Here is a 23,301-nt window from a genome sequence, read left to right as displayed (position 1 = left end):
ACTCCCTTGTTGAACAATCTAGGTAGCTACAGTATGTTTTTTTTATTAGCTGATGTTCTATTTCTGGATTCTGTTTTTATCTCCATTGGTGGTTTTTGTCTGCTTACAAACTAACTGTTCTTGGTATTTTTGTTGTGGTTGTGCTGATGTTTTTGGACGCTTTTGGGCTGTGGATGTTATAGGAACAACACCCTCATTTTGTTGCTTTCAATATCAAAAACAAATTAATATGCTTATCATATTGATATTTTGATAGCTACCAATCCACAGGTAAGATACTAAAACTATTAAAGCGCTTACAGTAAAATCTAACCTCCACGGTATAAACAGAACAATCACATAAATGCATTTCCAATTGATTTTGTTAAGATTATGCTTTGTCGAATTACAGCATAAACTCATCAACACAAACTAAACAATCACATTCACAACTAATTTGGGAAGGTCAATGAAAAAAATTACTCAGAATTATCCTTAAGAAGATTTTTTGCGAAAGAGAACTTTGGAAAGATTGAAGGGAATACTTCTCATAAATATAAGGTTTAAAAAGTCCCTTATCTTGTAAAATATGACCAAGAATAAAATAGAATATGCTTCTGCAAATAAAACCATGAAGCTTGCACACGGAAAACCATATAGAAACGAAAAAGAATCAGCTAGACCAATTTTTAATAATTTTCTAAAAGAGCATGGAAGACTCAATTAAAATCAACTACAAAAAGAATAGCCTGGTCAGACTACATTGATGTCCCAACCAATGGGATTCCTTAACAACTTTACTTTTGCATGTTTTTGTAGCACCTGCTTGACAGCTGCTAAAACAATATATAAAAATGCATTTTGCTCCTTATTTAATTTGAGCAAATCGATGACTTCAAAAATAGAATGGCTGACATCAGGTCTAACTCGCAGTTCAACGAGATGTTTCAACCTCTCAAAAAAACTATCAATTGAAATCTAACACCTTCTGAACAATTACTGCATCTCTTTACAGCGACTACTGAAAAAGCTTTGTTGAAATTGATTGGAATTAAATATATAATACAATAATTATATCGCTAACAGTTGTATATAATGCAGCAACTAATTCTTGAAAAGAAGCACAAAACAGGCTCCAAACTACAATCCTAATGTTTATATTTAACAGAAACATTAACTCCCATATATGAGATTCTCAAAGCCTTCAAGCAGCAAAGAAATAAAACAGACTTCTTAAATAGATGAAACTGGGAACTGTGTTGCCAAAGACTTCGTGACTTTTGGTATTACTTGTAACATCACCTTCATAATATTTCAGCTTTTCAGCCTCACTTGGATGATAAGGTGTACTGTCCTTTTGAACAATGCTCTTAATTCTTCGTTTGCTGCCATTCCAATCTCCCTGTTTATAAGACAAAAATAATTATTTATATCTCTATTCCACATATTAGCTAATGGAATGAAACCAAAATTAGTTCAAGTCTGAAACACAAGCTGAAAATGAAAGCATCAAGAAGTAAAATGGAAATAGAACTGCAGACAGAATTTCAATTTTCAACAAAAATATAGTACTCCATATATGAGATAAATACTACCACTTATCCAGTTACATATCACATCCATCAACAAAGCACTGAATATATATGTAATAAATTGCATATCAACAATATACAAGTCGGTTGTCAACTGAGTTGCACAGCTCAATATAGAATCTTCAGAGAAGCCAAATCTTGTGAAATTCTTAAATCAGACCAACAAAAAATTTCCAAATTGGATGAAGCGTAAAAGAAAACCAAAGGAGAAAAAAACATGATTTTAGTATTGGCAAACATTTTTTCCATTTTTGGGAGACGTAGAAGAGGTATCCTAAGTTTTCAGGGCAGGATTGAAAAGCAAAGTAGATCAAATGAGATTTTTTTCTCAAGCCATTTTTTTTATTTTATATGAGATAAGATTTCTCCTCCAAACAATTTTTGAAATTTTATATGATATGATTCCAACCAATTTTAAGCCCCATGCAACTCTTGTCATCACAGCATTGTGGATTTATATGTCCTGTACATATTCTGTGGAGGAAACAAACCAATTAACGTGTAAAACGAATTTAGATGGTAAAACAACTAAGCACCAGTCAGTGCATCCCTTCTGCACCAACACATTGAAGAGAGACAAGAACGCTATGTAATTTACAAAAATTGATTCGCCTTCTAAAGAACTAAAAAAACAATTTAAATATCCTTGGAAGCATTTCTGAGGACCTAAGGCATGTAGTGTGAAATAAAGGAAGCCAGTGAAATCTTTTTGAAATATGAAGTCATAATGAGGGCTGTTTCATGGTGAATGCAGACCTTTATATCTCTGTAATTAAATGTTTTCAAAGGAACAAAAGTTTTCAAATTTTGTTGGATTTATTTATCCCTGTGGAAGTTTCCTATATGTCATGCCTCTGTTTCATGCATAGATGTTGCATTACATTTGATTTTATTCATTTCTTCTAGTTCTTTTCCTGCACACAGTAAGTTAAAAGTCCAGTTATCTAATTCAAATTATGAATTTTCATTATTTGTTGGAAAAAAAAGATATGCTTATCAGATAGCCAATTACATCACAAAGTTTGGTATCGGAAAAGTATATTAGCCCTACAAAGGGTTTTTCATAGTTGTATGTCAGCCGAGGAAAAATAGAACTGGAATGAAAGAGAGCGATATACATACAATCCAAATCAGAGTTACAGGACTCGCAGAGTCGTGCCTCGACTCGGCGAGTCCTCACCTCTGCCGAGGCCAAAGGACCCTAGACTCAGACTCGACAGACTCACAGAGTCTTGAGCCCCAGACTCTGCCGCCCAGCAAGTAAAAAAAAGGCAAGAGAAAAATTAAAAAGTTAGTGTAGCCTACATTAGAGACAAATTTCAAGGACATGAGGAGTGATAAAGCCAACGCAAACCTTGGACCCCACAAGGGGTGTTGTCCCCAAACCCCCGTTAAATAATTTAGGGGGAAATTGTGCCAATAAAAGGGGGGGGAAATTGTACCGATGAGTCTGATTAGGATCCATATAATAACATTGGTCAATATTTATATCAAACTCAGATTTATGGAATTCTCTATTAAAGTTATTTCTACAAATTTGGCTAGTAATAACTATTCATTTATTATGATTTAGTTGCTATTCAGTGTGCAAATATCTTTGTTTAGTTGAATAAGATTGAATGCAAATATGTTGGAAGAGACAGCTAATAAGGTGCACCATGTTGTAATACTCTGAGTTCTTATAAAATGTCAAGCTGGTTACAAACCACAAATCTGCTCTGCAAATATTATTTTCTAAGCATTAGACATTTTGCAGATATTTGCGATAATTGTTTGGAATATATTACAAGGAATTGGGGTGAAATCAGTAAGGGTATCTCACAGTGGTATCAAAGATTTGACCCTAACAGCCTGTCGGGTTAAAAGTTGCAGTTGCCAAACAAAGATGAAATCCAATCAGAATCACATTGAGGAATTTAATACAGAGTTTATAAAGTGTTTGCAGGTTGTAAATGATGTTCAATTTACATTCAATATGCAAGTTATATTCTATTTGATATTATCTTGTTCTATGTATTGCTGATTTAAAAATATAAATCTGACTATCTTCTTTTGTATGGCAGGTGAGAGGAGCATTTATGAATTTCGATGTCCTTTCTCACAAATGCCATTTGATATATATATAGCAGACTGGGTACGGTCAAGCAATGCCTTGACCGGCCATGTCTTTTTAGACATGGCCGATCAACACATTACTTGATTGTGCCCCTTCGCTATAATAATAATACATGGCGTTTATTTACCAAACGGTGTATGCTTATATTAACACCCGATAACAATCGGAGTATGCCAATCGGTGAATGCTTGCCTTAACACCCGATAACAATCGGTGTATATTTATTCTACCACCCGATATCAATCGGTGCAAACATAAGTTAACATCGATACTAATCGATGTTTGGTCTACCCGATAATTGTTTGTTTTATCATTAAATGAGTTAACCGAATTAACTCGGATTGCAATGGTTAACCCGATTTAATAATCGATGAACACAAATAGTGTAACCAATATTAAATCGGGATTCTATGCTATAGAATGATAATTGACAGTTACGCATTTTGATCAAACTAATTTGATTGATCATATACAAATAAAGAATGGTTTATCAAATGAGCGCTTGAAGTTATTCATCATAATTATCGATATGATAAATCAATCTTGCGATGACAAGATATCACCTTAGCACGTGATATCAGTATTGCCTAAGCACGCAATACTTAAGGATAATCATATGAGAAAATATTCCATTCTCATCTTTATCCAAGTTGTGGTAGGTGCACTAACATTTCATATAAATGTTTTACCACAACACAATCATGGCTCATCCATGATAAACCAGAGATCCAACATGATAACTGGTTTGGACATTATAAGATTGTCACCTTATAATGTCTCCATACAAGTGTTCATTATCTTGAGAGATCGTCACCTCTTAGATATGAACTCAGGGGATAAAAATCCAAAATGTCTTATCATGATAAAGAAGTTTACACATTAAACATCTTATTGATATGTAAATACAGATTACAAAGCAAATTACCTTTCTATCATACCTAAACCTTTTTTGAAATGATCAACCTTCACCCTGGAAAGAGGTTTGGTCAGAATATCTGTCGTTTGATCTCCTGTACAAACATATTCTAATTGAATTACATTTCTGTCTACCATATCTCGCACATAGTGGTATGGGATCTCAATATGCTTGGATCTGTCATTACATTGGGTTAACTGAAAGTTTTATGCAGCTCTGATTGTCACAGTGTATAATAGTGGGTTTCATAGGTTCTCCAAACAACCCCACAAGCAACTTTCTAAGCCATACTGCCTCTCGAGCAGCCATAGAAGCTGCAATGTATTCTGCCTCGGTGGAGCTTTGAGCTACAGAGGACTGGTTCCTGCTGATCCAAGATATCATGGCTGAACCCAGACTGAAGCAACACCCTGAGATGCTTTTTCTATCAGTTACACTTCCAGCCCAATCTGAATCTGTAAATCCATGTAGGTTTATGTCAACTTTCTCATATTTGAGACCAAGGTTTAGAGTATCTTGTAGGTATCTCATGATGTGCTTTACTGCAACCAGGTGTATCTCCTTGGGTTCACACATGAACTGGCTTAAGGCATTAACTGCATAACAGATATCTGGCCTTAAATTCACCAAGTACATCAGGGACCCAATCATTTGTCTGTATTGAGTAGAGTCAGAAGGTTATGACTCTGCTGCTGCTTCTTTAAGTTTATGTAAATTGGTTTTCATAGGAGAGGTCATGGGCCTACAGTTTAGCATTCTGAATCTCTTCAATATATCCAAGGTATATTTTCCTTGGTTTAGTATTATGTTGTCAGAATTCTACCATACTTCCAATCCTAGGAAGTAATGAAGGAGTTCTAAGTCCTTCATATCAAATTCTTTGGATAGATCTTTCTTGCATTGATCTATAAGATGATCATTTCCTGTGATTAATAAGTCATCAACATATAAAATCAACATTAGCATATCACCTTTATTTCTTTTGTAGTAGAGATTAGGATCTGCATCATTTTTAAAGAAGCCTAGTCCTAAGAGATAGGTATCAATTCTTTCATACTAGGCCTTGGGAGCCTGTTTAAGCCCATAGAGAGCTTTCTTGAGTTTGCACACATGAGACTCTGCATCATAAATTTCAAACCCTTCAGGTTGCTCTAGGTAGACTTCTTCTGACATCTCACCATTTAGAAATGTTGTCTTAACATCCATCTGGTGTACCTTCCACCCCTTAGTTGTTGCAATGGATAATACAGCTCTTACTGATGTATATCTGGCAACAAGTGCAAAAGTTTCTTCATAATCTATTCCTTCCCTTTGAGAGAAACCTCTAGCTACAAATCTAGCCTTGTGTTTTTCAATACTACCATCTGCAGCATGTTTGATCTTAAAAAGCCATTTAGATGAAACAACAGATTTCTTAGTTGGCCTAGGAACAATCTCCCAAACATCATTTTTCATAATGGATTGATACTCTTCAAACATGGCATCCTTCCATACTTGATAATCAAGAGCCTCTGATACATTGTTTGGTTCGGCTTTGGAGAGATCATCCATAAGGGCAACATAGCTAGTGAATTTGTTAGACCTTTTGCTTTCCCTGAAGGTTCCTGAAGGAGCAACAAACTTTTGAGCTTCTGCTACAGTTTTGGTGGCCCATAGTGGTCTTTTCTTGAGGCTTTCTCTAGGTGGACTTTGAGTTTCCCTTATAGTTTCCTCATGATTCTCCCTCTGAAGCTCAAGAGTAGGATCTCTATCTATGCTAGGGGTGGGGATATAGACTTCAAGGTCTAGAGAGCTTTGGGCTCTTTTGAAAGCTAAGTCTTCTTCAAAGATCACATCCCTACTTAGTTCAATATTCTTTTGACCAGGTATATAGATCATGTAAGCCTTGGAGGTTACACTATATCCTACAAAGATTCCCTTTTTCCCAAAAGGCTCTAATTTTAATCTTTTCTCCTTAGGTACATGAATATAGACAGGGCATCCAAATATCCTAAGGTGGCTAATATCAGGTTTTGATTTAGTAAAGACTTCCTCAGGGGTCTTATCTTCAAGATGAGAGTGGAGACATCTGTTTTGAATATATACAGCAGTGCTAGTTGCTTCTGCCCAAAGATTGATATTTTGATTCTGATCAAGAATCATAGCTTTGGCAGCTTCAACGATTGTTCTATTTTTCCTTTCAGCTATCCCATTTTGTTGAGGGTTATAAAATATTGTTAACTCCCTCTTAATCCCTGAATTTTTACAAAACTCTTTAAATAATTTTGATGTGTATTCCCCCCCATTGTCAATTCTTAGGGTTTTAATTTTATTTCCTAAGTAGTTCTCTGTTAGTGATTTGAATTCTTTAAACCTATTAAAAATCTCTTCTGATTCTTTATAGTTCAGAAAGTAGATCCAAGTTTTCCTAGAGCAGTCATCAACAAATATTACATAATACAAAAATCCCCCCAATGAAGGTATGGACATAGGTCCACATACATCAAAATGAACTAACTCTAAAATTTTACTTGTTTTTCCTAGTACTATTCTGAAAAGCACCCTTAGTATTTTTACCTAGGGCACATCCTATGCATGCCCCTGAATGATATTGCTTTAACTTAGGTAGACCTGTGACAAGGTCTCCCATTGATGATAAAGCTCTAAAATTTAGGTGGCCTAGTCTTCTATGTTAGATTTCGTTGGTATTTGTAGTCTCATGAATTAGGGCTAAGTTGGGCTTTGTACATAGCTCATACAAATAGCCTTGTCTTTGACCAATTGTTTTAGCTTTCTTTATGGATGAGTTCTTTGGCCAAGCCAATACTTTGTTGTCCATGAAGGTTACTTTGTATCCATTGTCCTCCAATGCTGATATTGAGACTAGATTTCTCTTGATGCCTGGAACATATAGCACTCCTCTAAGTTGTAATGATACACCCGACTTTAGTTTGATGGTGCATGTTCCAACTCCTTTGACAGGGTGTGTAGAATCATTTCCGATAGTTACTTCCTCATCATTCTCCTCTTTCATGTAGTCTAATACTTCTCTGAATCCTGTGATGTGTCTGGATGAGCCACTGTCGATCACCCAAGAATTCACTTTGTTTGATGCTTGATTTGTGAGTGCTAAATAGAGTACATACTTCTCGGAGTCCTCTTCCCTTTTGGATTTTCCTGTTTTGGCAAATGTGGCTTGTTTAGCTCTTTCTGGACATTTGGCAACATAGTGCCCAAATTTGTCACATCTGTAACATTGAATCTGAGAGAGGTCCTTCTTGAAGGAGTTCTTGCCGTGACGACCTTTTCTCTTCCTGAATTGCATCTGCTTGCCTTTCTTGTTTGAGTTCGTATTTAGAATTTGAATATCTTCATCTATATTCTTTTGTTTGATCCCTTTCTTATTTTGCCTTGATTCCTCTTGGAGACAGTCAGCCTTTAGCCTATCGAATTTGGGGAAGTTATACCTTGTACTGATGCTTTGGACGAATGTTTCCCATATGCTAGGCAACCCATCTAGAGCAATGAGGGTTAATTCTTTGCTTTGGATCTCATATCCAAGGATTGCCAGTTCATCCCTTAGGGCAGATATTCGCATGAAGTAGGCATTGACTGATTCTCCTTTCATCATGGCTATGTGATTTATTTCTCTTTTTAGAGCCAAGGTTCTACTGGCATTAGATATCTCAAAAGCATCTTCAAGTGCTTTGAACATGTTGAAGGTTGTTTCATGTTTCCTTATAATGGGCATAATGTTGTTCCTTACCCCATCAACTATGATTTTGATAGCCTTATCATTTCCTTCTCTCCAAATTGCTTTGTCAGGTTCAGTCTCAAGTTCTTCAGTTTTAGTCTTTACAAATAATTCGACTTTATTTTCTTTTAGAATCATTTGAATTCTGAATTTCCATGCAGATAAGTCATCACCTCCTCCAAGTCTGTCTTCAAATCTAATAGCGCTAGCCATTGATAGGATTGTGATGTTGAATATGTGCTTGATTTGAATTTTACGTAAAATTGAACAGCCTCAGGTTCGATTTAACTATAGCTCTGATACCATGTAAATGATGTTCAATTTACATTCAATATGCAAGTTATATTCTATTTGATATTATCTTGTTCTATGTATTACTACTTTTAAAATATAAATCTGACTATCTTCTTTTGTATGGCAAGTGAGAGGAGCATTTATGAAATTCGATGTCCTTTCTCACAAATGCCATTTGATATATATATAGCAGACTGGGTACAGTCAAGCAATGCCTTGACCGGCCATGTCTTTTAGACATGGCCAATCAAGACATTACTTGATCGTGCCCCTTCGCTATAATAATAATACATGGCGTTTATTTACCAAACGGTGTATGCTTATATTAACACCCGATAACAATCGGAGTATGCCAATCGGTGAATGCTTGCCTTAACACCCGATAAAAATCGGTGTATATTTATTCTACCACCCGATATCAATCGGTGCAAACATAAGTTAACATCGATACTAATCGATGTTTGGTCTACTCGATGATTGTTTGTTTTATCATTAAATGAGTTAACCGAATTGACTCGGATTGCAATGGTTAACCCGATTTAATAATCGGTGAACACAAATAGTGTAACCGATATTAAATCGGGATTCTATGCTATAGAATGATAATTGACAGTTAAGCATTTTGATCGAACTAATTTGATTGATCATATACAAATAAAGAATGGTTTATCAAATGAGGGCTTGAAGTTATTCATCATAATTATCGATATGATAAATGATTGAATGAGAGACTTCATTTATCCCTCATTCAATCATTTATCTTACCGAAGCTACTATGCATTAACACAAGTGTCCCACAAATATCAAGAAGATTTTATGAATTAGATTCATCAGATTTCCATAGTCCATGCTGTTGATTTGCATTTATACTTATGTGATCAATGTAAACTTGTGTATGTGCTTCTATTTAATGAGATTATTGTCTTTAATGTTTATTATTAAAGGATGCATGAAACAGGTTTTAAATCCTCAAAAAAAAATGAATTTCTTGGGTTCTTCAATTTGCCAAGTCTTGGCCGAGTCTGGGCACCAAATCCGAGTCCCAGTCAAAAATCAGCTTGCCAAGTTTGAGCCAAGTCCAAGTCTTGTAACTATGATCCAAATGCTTGAAAAAAACATGGCCAAGATCACCCAACTTCAATGGCAGAAGAAGCTATAGAAGTTGATTCCAAGGTCCAAAACTACTAAGATGCAGGCCAATATTTCTGTTTAAACTGGGATGGGCATAAGATTGATGGCAGAGAAGGAAAAGAGAGAGAGAGCTCCAAGCAGGGAAGATGCTGGGAGACCAAGTCTCAGCAAAAGGTTGAAGATGACGCAGAGAAGTCAAGAACAGTCATATACGTGGTCTGACCAGTCCTTTATCTTGAACCCATCTTTCAAAGCAAAGGCCAAGTGAAAAGTCCAACTTTGCAAGGGGCAGGTGTATGCAAGGCTTGACGACTACTTGATGAGGCTTCAAGAATTCATTAACTTTGCAAGGGGTCAGTGTGTGCAATAAAGCTTGATGACTGCTTCATGTGGCTTGAAGAGTTCACTAGAATCCATGCATTCCTGAATAGGTAGAAAAATTTGACATGGCTCCAAGAGTTAATTAGAATCCAAGCATTCCTGAATAGGTAGAAAAATTCTCTTTCGCTTAATTGATGTTGAATAAACATGATTTAGTTTGGTGAGAAAGTTTTATTCAGTCTTGACAGGCAAGCAAGAAGTCCTACACCAGTGCAAAGAAAAGCAACTTCTCAAGAATTAGTGTACACAAAGTCTGAAAGCAGACATTTCATTATATATCCACCAAAATAATACACAAGTACTTGTTAAGTCATATTCTGAAGTTGATCCTTTTCAATCTGAACGGTATTGACAGCTTGAAAAGAAGCATTGTACATTGAAATATAAGGTAAATAATAAAGAAGCCTCAGAAAAGCGGTGGTACCACCTCAACATCCAAAGAAGAATGTTCAAAGAAGTTAAAGCAGATAGAATACTAGACATTTCACAAGTATCATGGCTCCACAAAGATCACAGCAGTCACTGTGAAATTAATGCAAATATGGTGAACAAATTCTAGAAGCTGCAACCTAAGCTTCAACCTCAGAATAAGAAGAGCAGCAAAGAAGAGATCGGCCAAGGTAGATGGGGAGAAGTACACTTCCCTAACTGAACAAACTGGGATTTGTCATAATGCAAAAATGTCCAACAATATGTTCTGAGATGGTGCAATCTTGGTCAAACAAATTTGACTGCATTGATTGGCTCGGATGATGTGTCTAAGTGGTGATGACTAAGCATTTATGTGGCATGCCAAAGTGGAAAGGTGAATTTATATTTAGACTGACTTTAGAAAGAGTGAGTATTACTTTGTATAAAATGGTAAATGAAAAAAAGACAGTCCATCCAAAAGTGACTTTATAGAAAAAATCCAAACAATACTTAACATAAACAGAGGATACACACTACTCATCCAATAATTAATATCAAGATCAATTCCATGTCAACCTATCAAACAACGGAGTTTTTGCATGGTGAACCTGAAATAATCTGATATTGTTAACGAATCCACATCTTGTGATTACAAAAACCTGATTTCAATAAATAAAATTGGAATTTTTTGTTGAAAGCCAACAAAGGATGAATACACGAATATGGTATTGGATTTATCTTGGTTTGGGTGTCAAGAGTGCAAAAATCCAATACTAATTTGAAAGTGAAGAATTGTTAAAATGTCAATTTATATAAAGGCTATTTTGTTCAAAAAAACAGAATTTTGAGGTTTGAGAGATCAGAAGGCCTCAAGGTGCACCAGAATTTGGTAACATACTAGAAAACCTTTCCATATGTTTTTCTTTCCATTTATTTCCAAGAAGCTTTCTTTTCATCAAGCATTTCATTATCGATTTTAAAATTAAATATTTGCAATTTGATCAGCTGTTTTCCCATATTCTTTAGTATCAATATATTTGATATCTGTGTGATTTACACATCTTATTGTTGTTGGAGTTGATTCCTCAAGCCTGCAACGCCCAAGGATCAACTACAATCAATAACTTGTCAAGAAAAGAGAGAGAGCAATAGGAATCGCTATGGAGGCCAAATGAAGCATAAATCATTATGAATGTGCTTTTCGTACATGAATGAATAATACAATAACGAATCCTTATAAAAAGGAAAAAGGAAAAAAACCTAAATAAAACCCTAGGTGAGGATAGAATTTGATCATAACATGTATCCTCATCTTATGACTTTAGACAAAAAAGCAAATGACCTAAGTAAGCTTTAAGTAGCTAGTGTGAAAAGGGAACAAATTAATTAAATAATCAATTAGAAAAAAACCTTTTTACAAAACCCCCTTTTAAGTGCAACTTAGGGGAAATCTAAAACCTCTAATGATGAATGCTTAAAGCAAAAAATGGGTCCCAACAACTACACTTGATGAGGTACCCATGTACAAATGAAAAGGAACACTTACAAATAAAGAAAAGGAAAAAAGCTCATCGGAAAAACTCGTCTCCAAAAAAGAGAAAGGCAGATGAAAGAATAAGAAGCTTTCAAAACAATGCCCAAACAATATAGGAACATCATTGAAGCACAAAGAAGCTACAAACAACCATTCAAAAACAATTGCCAGAGTCCTAAAATTGAAGAACCTCCTCTAAAATCAAACTGATGATCAAGACCAAGAACGCATAAATGATTCCAATGACACTACTTGAACAATGATCAGATGGCAAACCAAGGAAACAATCTAACAATTGAAGATACCGATAGCACATCAATTTGCATGAGTGACGCCAATGACACTACTCAAATATAGGTGCTAATAGTATGAAGAAACTAATCAACTAAGGATGGAAGGTCACCTCCACAAATAAAAATGCAACAGTGTCTATATGGTATGTGTTTCATCTCACCAAAATTCATCAGTAACCAGCTGCTGCATCTATCTAATGCATAGGAACAAAAAACTAAATACATAGTTCATTCAAATCAAAACCAAGGAAGCATTAGCACCAATTGTATGAGACAACATCCTCCCCTCCCCCCCTTAATGCTAACAAGGGAGAGGGATGGTAGGTACACTAAAACTGTGTCACAAGTAGTGCATGAGCAAGAGACATCATCAAATCACAAAGAGTACCTGCAACTAAAAAAGGGTGTGTAAAGCAAGGCACACATGCATGAAGATGTTGTCGGGTAATTAAGCATTAAGGTAAATTGTGTTAGCATCGGCAGTTGGCACCGAGTAACTGACCAGACTCCTTTATATTGTGTCTGTTTCCAGTCTTTGGACATGCTATTGTAGTCGAACATATTGCTATCATTGTATGTACTGGCTTATCATGAATCAATAGAACACTTGTGAGTTCCATATATTCTGTGTACTTCTGCCATTTATGCAATGTCTTAACCTGACACCCTACGGGGAAAACATTTGGCATCGTTGCCTAAGTAAAAACCTAGGAGCAACGGGAAAAGGACGTACTACATGGCACAAGGATAATGGGACAACCATTACCAGAAGGAACGAGTGACCCTGACAGAGAACCCAACAAATTGTTCGAGGGGGAAAAGACACTCACGAAGGATTTCTCCTGCATCCTACAGGCGGCAATCAAAACACATGTACGGAGGGAAGCCACCACCGAAGATGTCCCAAAAGATGTTGTGTGGAGTTTGCTCAGAGTAAGCCCCGCTGTGAATCGGTTGATGAGCCAACTGCCTAACCTTTTGGCACAAGGATTTTTGGCTCTCCAGAACCGAAGGGAAGACATCTACCGAGAGAACCGACGGCAGCAAATTCTACGAGAATTTAGGGAGCACCAAGAAGAGGAGTGCAATACATGAACTCTGACGGTCAGTGAGAATAAATAAGAACACCCCCATTGTAATGAGTATGTCAGTGACATACATTATGTACGAGGGATGAAGTAATAAAAGTTTTTTTTGTTTGCTTGTGTACATGGTATGTGCTTGCTGTGTACGGAAGTGATTTATGCCCAAAATACTAAATAAAGACAAAAATAAAAAGATACAAAGTGACGAATGGGAAGTGGCACAAAGAGCGTTGAATCTCAAACAACAGATAGAACGAAGGCGTAGGCTAAGGCAGCTTGCCGACGGACGACCGGCCGAGGGGTTGCTCGAAGGGAACCCAAGAGGTGTCACAGAGGTTGCGGAGGCAGAGATAGACGGAGAGAATTACACTCTCTACATTGTTGTAGGGTTGCCCAAAGGGAACCTAGAAGAAGTCACGGAGGGTGCCGAAGGAGAACTCTACAGTTCGCCAGAATACCACCATAGGATAAGAAGTCCGGAAGAGTTGGTGGAACAAACAAGGCGAAATCTAAACCTGATCGACGCTACCAGAGACCTACTAAAGAACTTGTCCATTTCGAAGGACAACCAGAGAGAGACAACCAACTAGAGGGAGACGATCGAAGGTGACGGTACGGCCGAAGGTGCCGAGGGAACACAAGGGTATCGTACGGGAGGCAATTTGTTCGGTTCGAGGTCACCAACCTTCTCCGAAGGACCCACGAGTGGAGGGTTCAGTGCAAGAGACGGAGGCGGAGGATCACCAGGTACAAGCACACAAGGCATCAGAGGAGCAAGACCCAACAGTGGGATGGCAAGTAAACAGAAATTGCCAAAGTTCACAGGAGACAACAAGGAAGACCCCGTACAGCACTGTCGTACATGTGAAACTATTTGGTCTGCCAACGGAGTGATGGGCCAAGATGAGTGGGTATAGGAGTTCCTAGCCACATTACGCGGAGTTGCCATAGATTGGTACTCCGATGTTGACAAGCAAAAAGTGGCCACATGGGCCAATCTACAGAAGGAATTCACGGAGGAGTTTCGGTTGCTCCGTGATGACAATGAAATCGTAGCCGAGATATACAGTACCAAACAAGGTCCCAAGGAGACAGTACGGGCATACAGTCGGAGGCTGAAAGGATTGCTGGGTAAATTGGAAAGCCAACCCACAGATGGGTTGAAGAAACGATGGTTCGTTGAAGGGTTGAAATCCTCCCTACGGAAGAAGATGAAAATTGTACCCCCGACGTCATATGACGATGCCTATAATAGGGCGATGGACCTCGAGAGCGAACACAAAACGTCAAAGAAGAAGAAAAGTAATAAATACTCATCCGACGATGATGAAGACTCTGACAGGGAAAGCAGCAGCGGTGGCGAATCGAGCAAAAAGGTGTACGCGCTCCAAAAGGACATGGAACAAATGCTGAAAGAATTCAAAGCCATGAAGGGGAGTACAAGTAAGACTGAAGAAAACGACGTGTGGTGTACGGACTGTCGAAGTGACGGACACACCAAGGGGTCCTGCCCCAAGACGGCTTTTTGCAACATTTGTCAGATTGCCGGACATTTGACAAAGGAATGTCCCTACAATATGAAAATCAGGAGCCAACAAGTTCTCTTCACGCAAGAGCAATCGGCCGCCAGAACTTCGCAAACCGCCAACAATAATGCATCATCTGGCGGATACCGGAACAACCGGCGAGGGGGGAAGACCAATAATAACAATAATAATAGGGGTCGGATCCAATATGATGCGAATGGACGACCGATGATCCAGTGCCGAGCCTGCAATCAATGGGGCCACTTTGCCAGGGAATGCACCTCAGAAGAAACTCCACAAAAACTATGCAAATGGTGTGGGCCTGGAGACCACGATGATGGAACTTGCCCAAAGTTGAGACTGAACCTGCTCAACATTGACAAGACGGAGGAACGGGTATTGGCAATCACACGGTCACAAGCAAAGAAGGCCACATACCCGGACCCCCGCACGGAGAAGCAGCGGGCGCTGGAGGCAAAGGCTGAAGTGGCGAAGGAAATGTTGGCACAAGGGAACACTCAGGAAACGGCAAGTACTTCCCGCTCTGAGGCTGAGGAAAATATCCTAAATCAAATGTTGCAGATTGAAGTACCTATGAAGATGAAGGACCTCCTGGAAACGATGCCACAATTACGTATGGCACTCCTACGTATGGTGCAAGTAACCCCACAGAGTCAGGTGACGCAGAATACGGATGTTCCTGGCGGAACACTAAGAGACCCATTGGTGCTAACACTATACAATGGTCAGCACCCGGCGGTGGTAGAAATGGGAATACTTGGCACCATTTTGACTGACACCATTGTCAACTGCGGGTCGGGAGTGAATGTGCTTCCGAAAGAAACCTCGAAGAAGCTTGGCAAGCCGACACTATGGCCGTCAACCTTCAACTTATTGGGAGCGGATCAAAATGGTATCAAACCTTTTGGAACGCTCATGGCGCATCAAGTGTTCATCAGGACACAACCATTTGTCCTCGACTTCGTGGTGCTTCCGCTCGCCAAGAAAGGATACGACGCCATTCTTGGCAGAGGGTGGTTGGTGGCAGCTAGAGCGAATCACAACTGGAAGCGTAACATGTCCATGGAGAAAGTCGGGCGAAAATTTATTATCGACCTGAAAACACAACTCGTGAGTGAAGAACTTGCGTCAGAATCGGAATCGGATGGCGAGGGCGGAGTTGACGAAGGAAAGTACGGAAGGGAACCGGACAAGGAAGGCGTCCTGGGAATCCAAGGCTGTTCGGAAGATGAGACCGATTCTCTTAATGGGCTCTTCCACTGGCAAATGGAAGACTATGAGTTGTTGTATGGGTGCAACATGTTGGAGGTTGACGAGGAGTCGAACGAAAATGAATTTCCGCCAGCATACGGGGAATACACGGAAGGGGATGCTCCTCTCAACGAGACACCAGCACATAGGTTTGACATAACGAAACCAATCCGGTACGAAGACTCCGTAAAACCTACAAACCTCGGCACGGAAGCAGAGCCAAGGAACATCCTGGTTGGCGACGACTGGAATCCAGTCCTGAAAGCTGCCGCGTTTAAAATATTCATGGAATACAAGGATGTATTCGCCTGGACGTACAAGGACCTCAAAAGGGTGCCGCCAGAACTGTGCATACACCAAATTTCACTCGTACCTGGGGTTGTACCTGTATGGAAGAGGCCATACAAAATGAATAAAAACTATGCTGCGAGAGTGAATGATGAAATCGAGCGTATGCCCGAAGCCGGGATTATTTTCAAAGTGCAGACCAACGAGTGGGTATTCGCCCATAGTGATATCCCTTAAAAAGGAGACAAACCAGATCCGAATCTGCGTGGATTTCAGATGCCTTAACGCGGTCACCATAAAGGACCTATTTCCAATACCATTTACGGATAGCATCTTGGAGGAAGTGGCCAGTCATGAAATTTATTCATTTATGGATGGATTTTCTGGGTATAACTAGATATCCATTGCTGAAGAGGACAAATCAAAAACGACCTTCATAGTGGAAGATGGCGTGTATGCGTATAACCGAATGTCGTTCGGGTTATGCAATGCGCCAGTGACATTCCAACGGATAATCCTTCACATATTTGACAAGATGTCAGTAGGGAACTTCAGGGCATTCCTTGACGACTGGTCCATCTACAGTAACTAGGATGCACATCTGGCCGCACTTGGCGAATGCATGGAGAGATGCAGACGAGCCCGCCTAGCACTCAATCCCAAAAAAAGCAGATTCATGGTGCCTCAAGGGAAGCTGTTAGGACACAATGTGTGTAAGGCTGGACTCAAGACTAACTTGGACAAGATTCAGGTGATAGTGGAAATGGAGGCACCAGCAGATGTCACGGGAGTCAAATCCCTCCTAGGACACATAGGGTATTACAGGCGGTTTATCAAAAATTTTGCTCAAGTATCCTACCCTCTGGACATGCTGACGAGGAGAGGTGAATGGTACACATGGTGGACGGCTCAAGAAGAGGCCTTCCAAGAACTGAAGTCACGGTTGGTAGGTGCATCAATCCTGACATATCCGATTTGGGACAAAGAGTTCCATGTACATGTCAACGCATCAAATTTTGCCATAGGGGCCACGCTGGCGCAGGTTGGCGATCACGGGCTAGATCACCCAGTATACTTCACGAGCAGACTCCTATCAAAAGCGGAAAAAAACTATAGTACAACAGAGAGGGAAGCCCTGGGGATGGTGTACTCCGTCCAGAAGTTTAGACATTACTTACTGGCCACACCGTTCACATTCTATGTGGACCACCGGGCGTTAATGTACCTGGTGAATAAGCCAATCATTCAGGGGCGAATCAGCCGATGGCTGCAGCTGCTGCAGGAGTTTACATTTAACATTATTGTACGACCTGGGAAAAGCCATGTGATAGCCGACTAACTATCTAGAATCAAGTCACGAGAACCGGTGAAAGGAGTAAATGAAGACTTCCCGGACGCCCACTTATTCCGCATTGTCGTCCTTCCTGCCTGGTACACAAGCATCGAGGAATATCTGTCAACATCACAATTCCCTAGAGAGATGCCACCAGGGAGCGAAGGAAGCTCGTACTAAGGAGTAGGACGTTTTAACTCATTAATGGCCTTTTGTATAAAATGGGCCCTGACCAGGTCCTACGGTGATGTGTCCTGGATGAAGAAATTCAAGGTGTTTTACGAGAAGCACACGAAGGCCCGACAGGAGGGCACATGGGGCCCGACACCACGACCAGGAAAGTTCTATTGGCAAGGCTATGGTGGCCGACAATGCACAATGACGCCCGGGAGTGGGTGATGAGTTGTGACAAATGCCAACAGGCAGGGAGGTCGCTGAAGAGGGATTTTATGCCCCTCAAACCGTCCAATGCCCAAGAACTATTTGAACGATGGGAGTTGGATTTCATCGGACCTTTGAAGGCAACTCGAGCCCGACGGTGCAGATACATCGTGGTGGCCACGGAATACTTGACCAAGTGGGTCGAGGCACGGGATCTGCCAGACAATTGGGTCGTTAGTACGGCAAGGTTTATCTATGAGCAAATCATTACACGGTACGGGATTCCAATCCAATTGACGAGTGACTGAGGAGGACATTTTGTCAATCACATAATCTGGTTGCTCACGACAGAGTTTAAGATATTCCACTCCTTATCAAGCCCCTACTATCCTCGGGCGAATGGGCAAGCCGAGGCGACAAACAAAATAATCATCTAAGTGATTTACAAGTCTGGTAGAGTGGAGAAGGAAGATTGGGAGGAACGCTTATCGTCAGTACTGTGGGCATACCGGACGACGTATAAGGTCACCACAGGACAGACCCCCTTCTAGTTAATGTTCGGGCAGGAGGCGATGGTGCCAGTGGAATTCATGGTACCGAGTCTTCGGATCGCCATTGACAACAGACTAGGCGACATGGAGAGTCTTCGAGAGCGGTTGTATGCCTTGAACAAATTGGATGAGCGACAAATGATGGCTTAGTGGGCGAAAGAGACGGCACAGTAGAGGCGGAAAATGTGGCACGACAAACACCTGCGAAGAATGTTTACTCCCGGACAACTTGTATTGAAGTTTAACGGACGCAATGAAATAAAGCCTGGCAAGTTCAAGGTAAAGTGGTTGGGTCCATTTAAGGTTCGCGAAGTCGGTGCGAACGGAGCCATTAAACTGTGGACGCTCGACGGCAAGGAAATAACCGAGGCAGTCAATGGCTCAAAATTGAAGGTGTACCAGGAACAACGGGAACGCCCAGACCGTGAAAATTGAAAAGAAAAAAAAAGAAAAAAAAAAGATATAAAAATAAATTAAAAAAATTGACTTCTCCAATGCCTTTGCCCAACTCAAAAGTGTATTGTAGCTCAAAAATAAACTGGGGGTCTGGGGGCAGTGCCCCCAGTGGGGTCTAGGGCAATGCCTCAGCGGGGTCGAGGGGCAGCACATCATTTTTGTGATATTTCTTTTACAGGCAATCATTGCCAAATCAACGAAAATCATTGCTAGACCGATGGAAATCACTGCCAAATCGATGGAAATCATTGCCAAATTGACGGGAAGCATTGCCAAGTACGGAATGTTACACATTAGTACGGACAAAGACATATTCGTACGACATTTTAGTACGTGGTAATTCCATACAGACCCGTACTGACAAAGGCGTCAAACGAACTACACAAATCCGTACGGCCACGAACCTCGGCATTTTTCGTACAAAACAATTCTGTACAGCGTCGTATGGACGCAACTCTAGAAAAGAGGAAAGACATACAATCCCGTACGATTCATTGGTACAGGAAAAAAAAGGGGAATCGTACGAAGGCAAATTAATCCATGGGAAAGAGAAAAGTTCCTAGGGTTTTGAATTGACGATGTTTTGATCTACAGGCCCATATTTCGTACACCATTGCATCAAGGAAAGAGGTCGAAACTTGCCACGCCGTACACGCTACGGCAGCCATACCACCATAACGGAATTGGCTATACGCGTACCCCAGGAAACAAAATTCAGTTGATGGAGCAAGCAACTAGAAAGTTGAAGAAATTAGATTGGCGAAGGAGGCTACAAGAAACTCAGAGAGGGCAACACGGAAAGGATTCTATGGGTGATCAGCAGGATGCGAGTCGGGGGAAGGTCGTGGTGCAGGTTGCACGCACGCACAAAGTCACGCTGGACACGGTGACGTTTGAGGGACTAGCTGGCAGTACGTGCAGACAATGGTGGGAAACGGCCCTAACCCCAGCCGACATTGAGGTCAAAGTAGCCCTTGCCAAAGCACACGTTCATGATGCAATACAAATGTCGATCTTTTCTATTAAGGAATTTGAACCATGCTTGCGCACTATGATCAAAACCTATGATCCAGAGTTGCGTACATCGTCATTTAAGTTTCAGCATACAGATATCATAGTTTCTTTCAATCCGAATGATTTCGAAAGGGTTTTTGGCATTGCGGATAAAGAGAGAAAGATTGACAAAAATACAACAAAGATGTCCCAAGAACGGAAAACGCAATTGTTAAAAGAAATGTGCTGGGATGACTTGACGACAGTCGACTGGGCAAGGATTCTCGCACCGCAGGGCAGAGGGTTAAAGAAAGCATTCCTGAAACAGGGCATCTGGCAATGCTTGCTCGATTTGATGCAGAGTCGATTGACTAGTGTAAGTAGGACGTCTAATGCAGCGGTACCTATGATTGCACTAACGCAGGGCCTAAAGAAAGGTACGATATATGAATGGGGGAGTTTGTTATCGGATAGAGCCCACGATTTCCTGATGCTGAAGCACAAAGATTTTTCACATGTTGTACCATGCCATCAGGCTGTTTTTGGACTCCGTACGAGTACAGGTACCAGCCAATCTGAGAGGGTGGCGACCACAAGACTGCATTGATTCCTTGCAGCCAGCTATTTTCTATTGGACAGAGTTGGATGCACTTACGGCTAGTGGAGAGGGTCAGACTAGCAGGAAGAGAAGAAGGCAGGTTCCGGTGGTGGTGTTGGCCAGTGACACCGATTCAGGACAAGCAGAGAGTAGTGCAGACGAGAGTGTGGAGTCCGAGGAGACATCGAGGTGTTCTAGAGGGGACACTACTTTCCGACTCTCGGAGCTAGCCGAAGTAGAGGTGGCGACAGGGACCCCTGGTACGGAAGAGGGCGGCTGCACAGTGTCTTTTAGCCAGGTACCACGTGGAACCCGCGGGCTGCCAGCAGGGGTGTGGCACAACCTCCAGGAGGGGGTTCGGGCAAGGTAGTTGTTATTCACACCAGCATTCCTACACGTGGATGGGGAATTGACACCACTTTCCTCGTCTAGGGTGACGACGGGAGTCCTCCCTGGGGTGACCATTCCAGCATTCGGACAAAGGCATCCTTGTCCTATAATGCGGACACCTGCAGTGACCACCACTCCTTGTATTCCAGTGCGCTCACTTGTCACAAAACAGGAAATAGGGACGGAAGGCATGGGGCAGGCAAAGGACAGTGGGGAAGCAGTGAAGGACACAGACACATGGTTGGATCGGTATGCCGCCACACCCATAGTTCTGGTAGGGCCACCACCTGCTACACCTCGCCATCCTACACAGGCTGAGGTAGTTGATTTGGGGGAGCATCCTACGTAGGTAGAGGTAGTCGAGTTGGTGGAGCGTCCTGCAGAGCTGGTTTTGCCCACTAGTGGCAAAGAGGAGATACCTTCACAAATGGGCCTTCAAGATGGAGGTGTAGGGAGGACCCAGCCTACTGTCGTAGCACAATTTTTTGCCGAGATGGAGGGGGCAGTTCAGCGGTTGGTAGCCTCCACAGTTGAGGAATCCGTTGTTCAGCCAGCCTTGGAGAGCCTACGTGAGTTTGCCACTATGAGGTAGGAGAGGCATTCCAGAGGTGCTTTGAGGCATGGGGATGGCCGACCATAGACCTACCTGAGATGAGAGCAGAGTGGCAGTTTCAGGAGGTGGCCGAAGAGAGTCGAGTGCAGACTTTGGTGAGACAAATTGAGCAGACTATGCAGGATGGCTATTACCGTCTCCGGGAGGCTCAGATCCATGCAGATAGAGCTGCGGAGCTGGCCGCTCGCATCCCGTCATTGGAGACGGAGTTGCCCCAGTAGCAGGCCCGAGCCGACCGTGCGGAGGAGGTTCTGGACATGGTGCAGAGAGAATTGAGCTCTGTGAGAGCAGCACTGGTGGCTGAGTCAGAGATGAGGACCACAGCAAAGACCCGCGTTACCAACCTTGCGGCAGAGTTGGAGGCGAACCAAAAGGAGCTCATGGAGGATGTATTCAGGGTGAAGCGGTCACGGGAGCACCAGTTGGTGGCCGAGCAGGACCTTGCTAATCGAACTGATCAGGTGTGGTCACGGGAGCACCAGTTGGTGGCCGAGCAGGACCTTGCTTATCGAACTGATCAGGTGATGCGGTTGCGGGCGCAGTTGGCTTCGACATCAACGGCCCCTTCTTCAGGGACGCCCTCTTGCCCTCCCCAGTGATTTGTTGTTTTGGGTTTCAGTTTTGCTTGTACATCATTCCCATTTTGGTTGTTTGTCGTTCGGAGACGACATTTCTTTTTGGGGGGGATGATGTTGTCAGGTAATTAAGCATTAAGGTAAATTGTGTTAGCTTCTGCAGTTAACCCGTCAGTTGTCGGTAGTTGGCACCAGGTAACTGACCAGACTCCTTTATATTGTATATGTTTCCAGTCTTTGGACATGCTATTGTAGTCGAACATATTGCTATCATTGTATGTACTGGCTTATCATGAATCAATAGAACACTTGTGAGTTCCATATATTCTGTGTACTTCTGTCATTTATGCAATGTCTTAACCTGACACCCTATGGGGAAAACAAAAGATAGCCAAAGTTGTGATTGAAAACAAGAAAGCGCACACAACAAACCCCCCGCAGCATCTTATATGGTGCAAATACAAAAAAAAAGGCACAAGATCCCAAAATACATGTACAATGGTGGCATATTGTCTCAATGTGCCTACAAATGAAAAAGTAAATTCAATAGATGCTTATAATGCTAAAAAGGGACCATAAGCTGAAAATAGATATAGATCAGCTCAAATGAAGTCATCACATGCAAATAGAACTTTTCCTGGTGCCATAATGTCCAAGTAATCACCCAAAATGTGAAATAATGACAAACTGAATAAAAGATATGCGACAAAGATTCTGAAAAAGTGCATAGATAGCTGTTAAGAGCTCTGAAATACTTTACCAACATTACAAGAATCATAAAAAAATAAAAATTCAGGAAAAAATTTATGAGCTCAAAGCCAAAACTGAATATTTAACTTTGACAAGCAATAAAATATACC

General features: G+C 41.1%; 1 protein-coding gene across 1 annotated transcript in view; it reads right to left on the bottom strand.

Annotated features, from left to right (window-relative positions):
* Window positions 1-672: 672 nt before the first annotated feature.
* LOC131033218 (uncharacterized) overlaps window positions 673-23,301 on the bottom strand; it is a 149,616-nt gene continuing 126,987 nt past the window's right edge. Inside the window, exon 8 of the mRNA XM_057964380.2 lies at window positions 673-1,381. Within this exon, the coding sequence (XP_057820363.2) occupies window positions 1,294-1,381 (88 nt within the window). The 3' untranslated portion in view covers window positions 673-1,293. The remainder of the gene's footprint in view (window positions 1,382-23,301) is intronic.

Source organism: Cryptomeria japonica, chromosome 8 (genome assembly GCF_030272615.1).
Source record: "Cryptomeria japonica chromosome 8, Sugi_1.0, whole genome shotgun sequence".
Lineage (NCBI taxonomy): Eukaryota > Viridiplantae > Streptophyta > Pinopsida > Cupressales > Cupressaceae > Cryptomeria > Cryptomeria japonica.
Note: the sequence above shows the minus strand (reverse complement) of the source record. Positions and strands in the feature narration are given on the sequence as shown.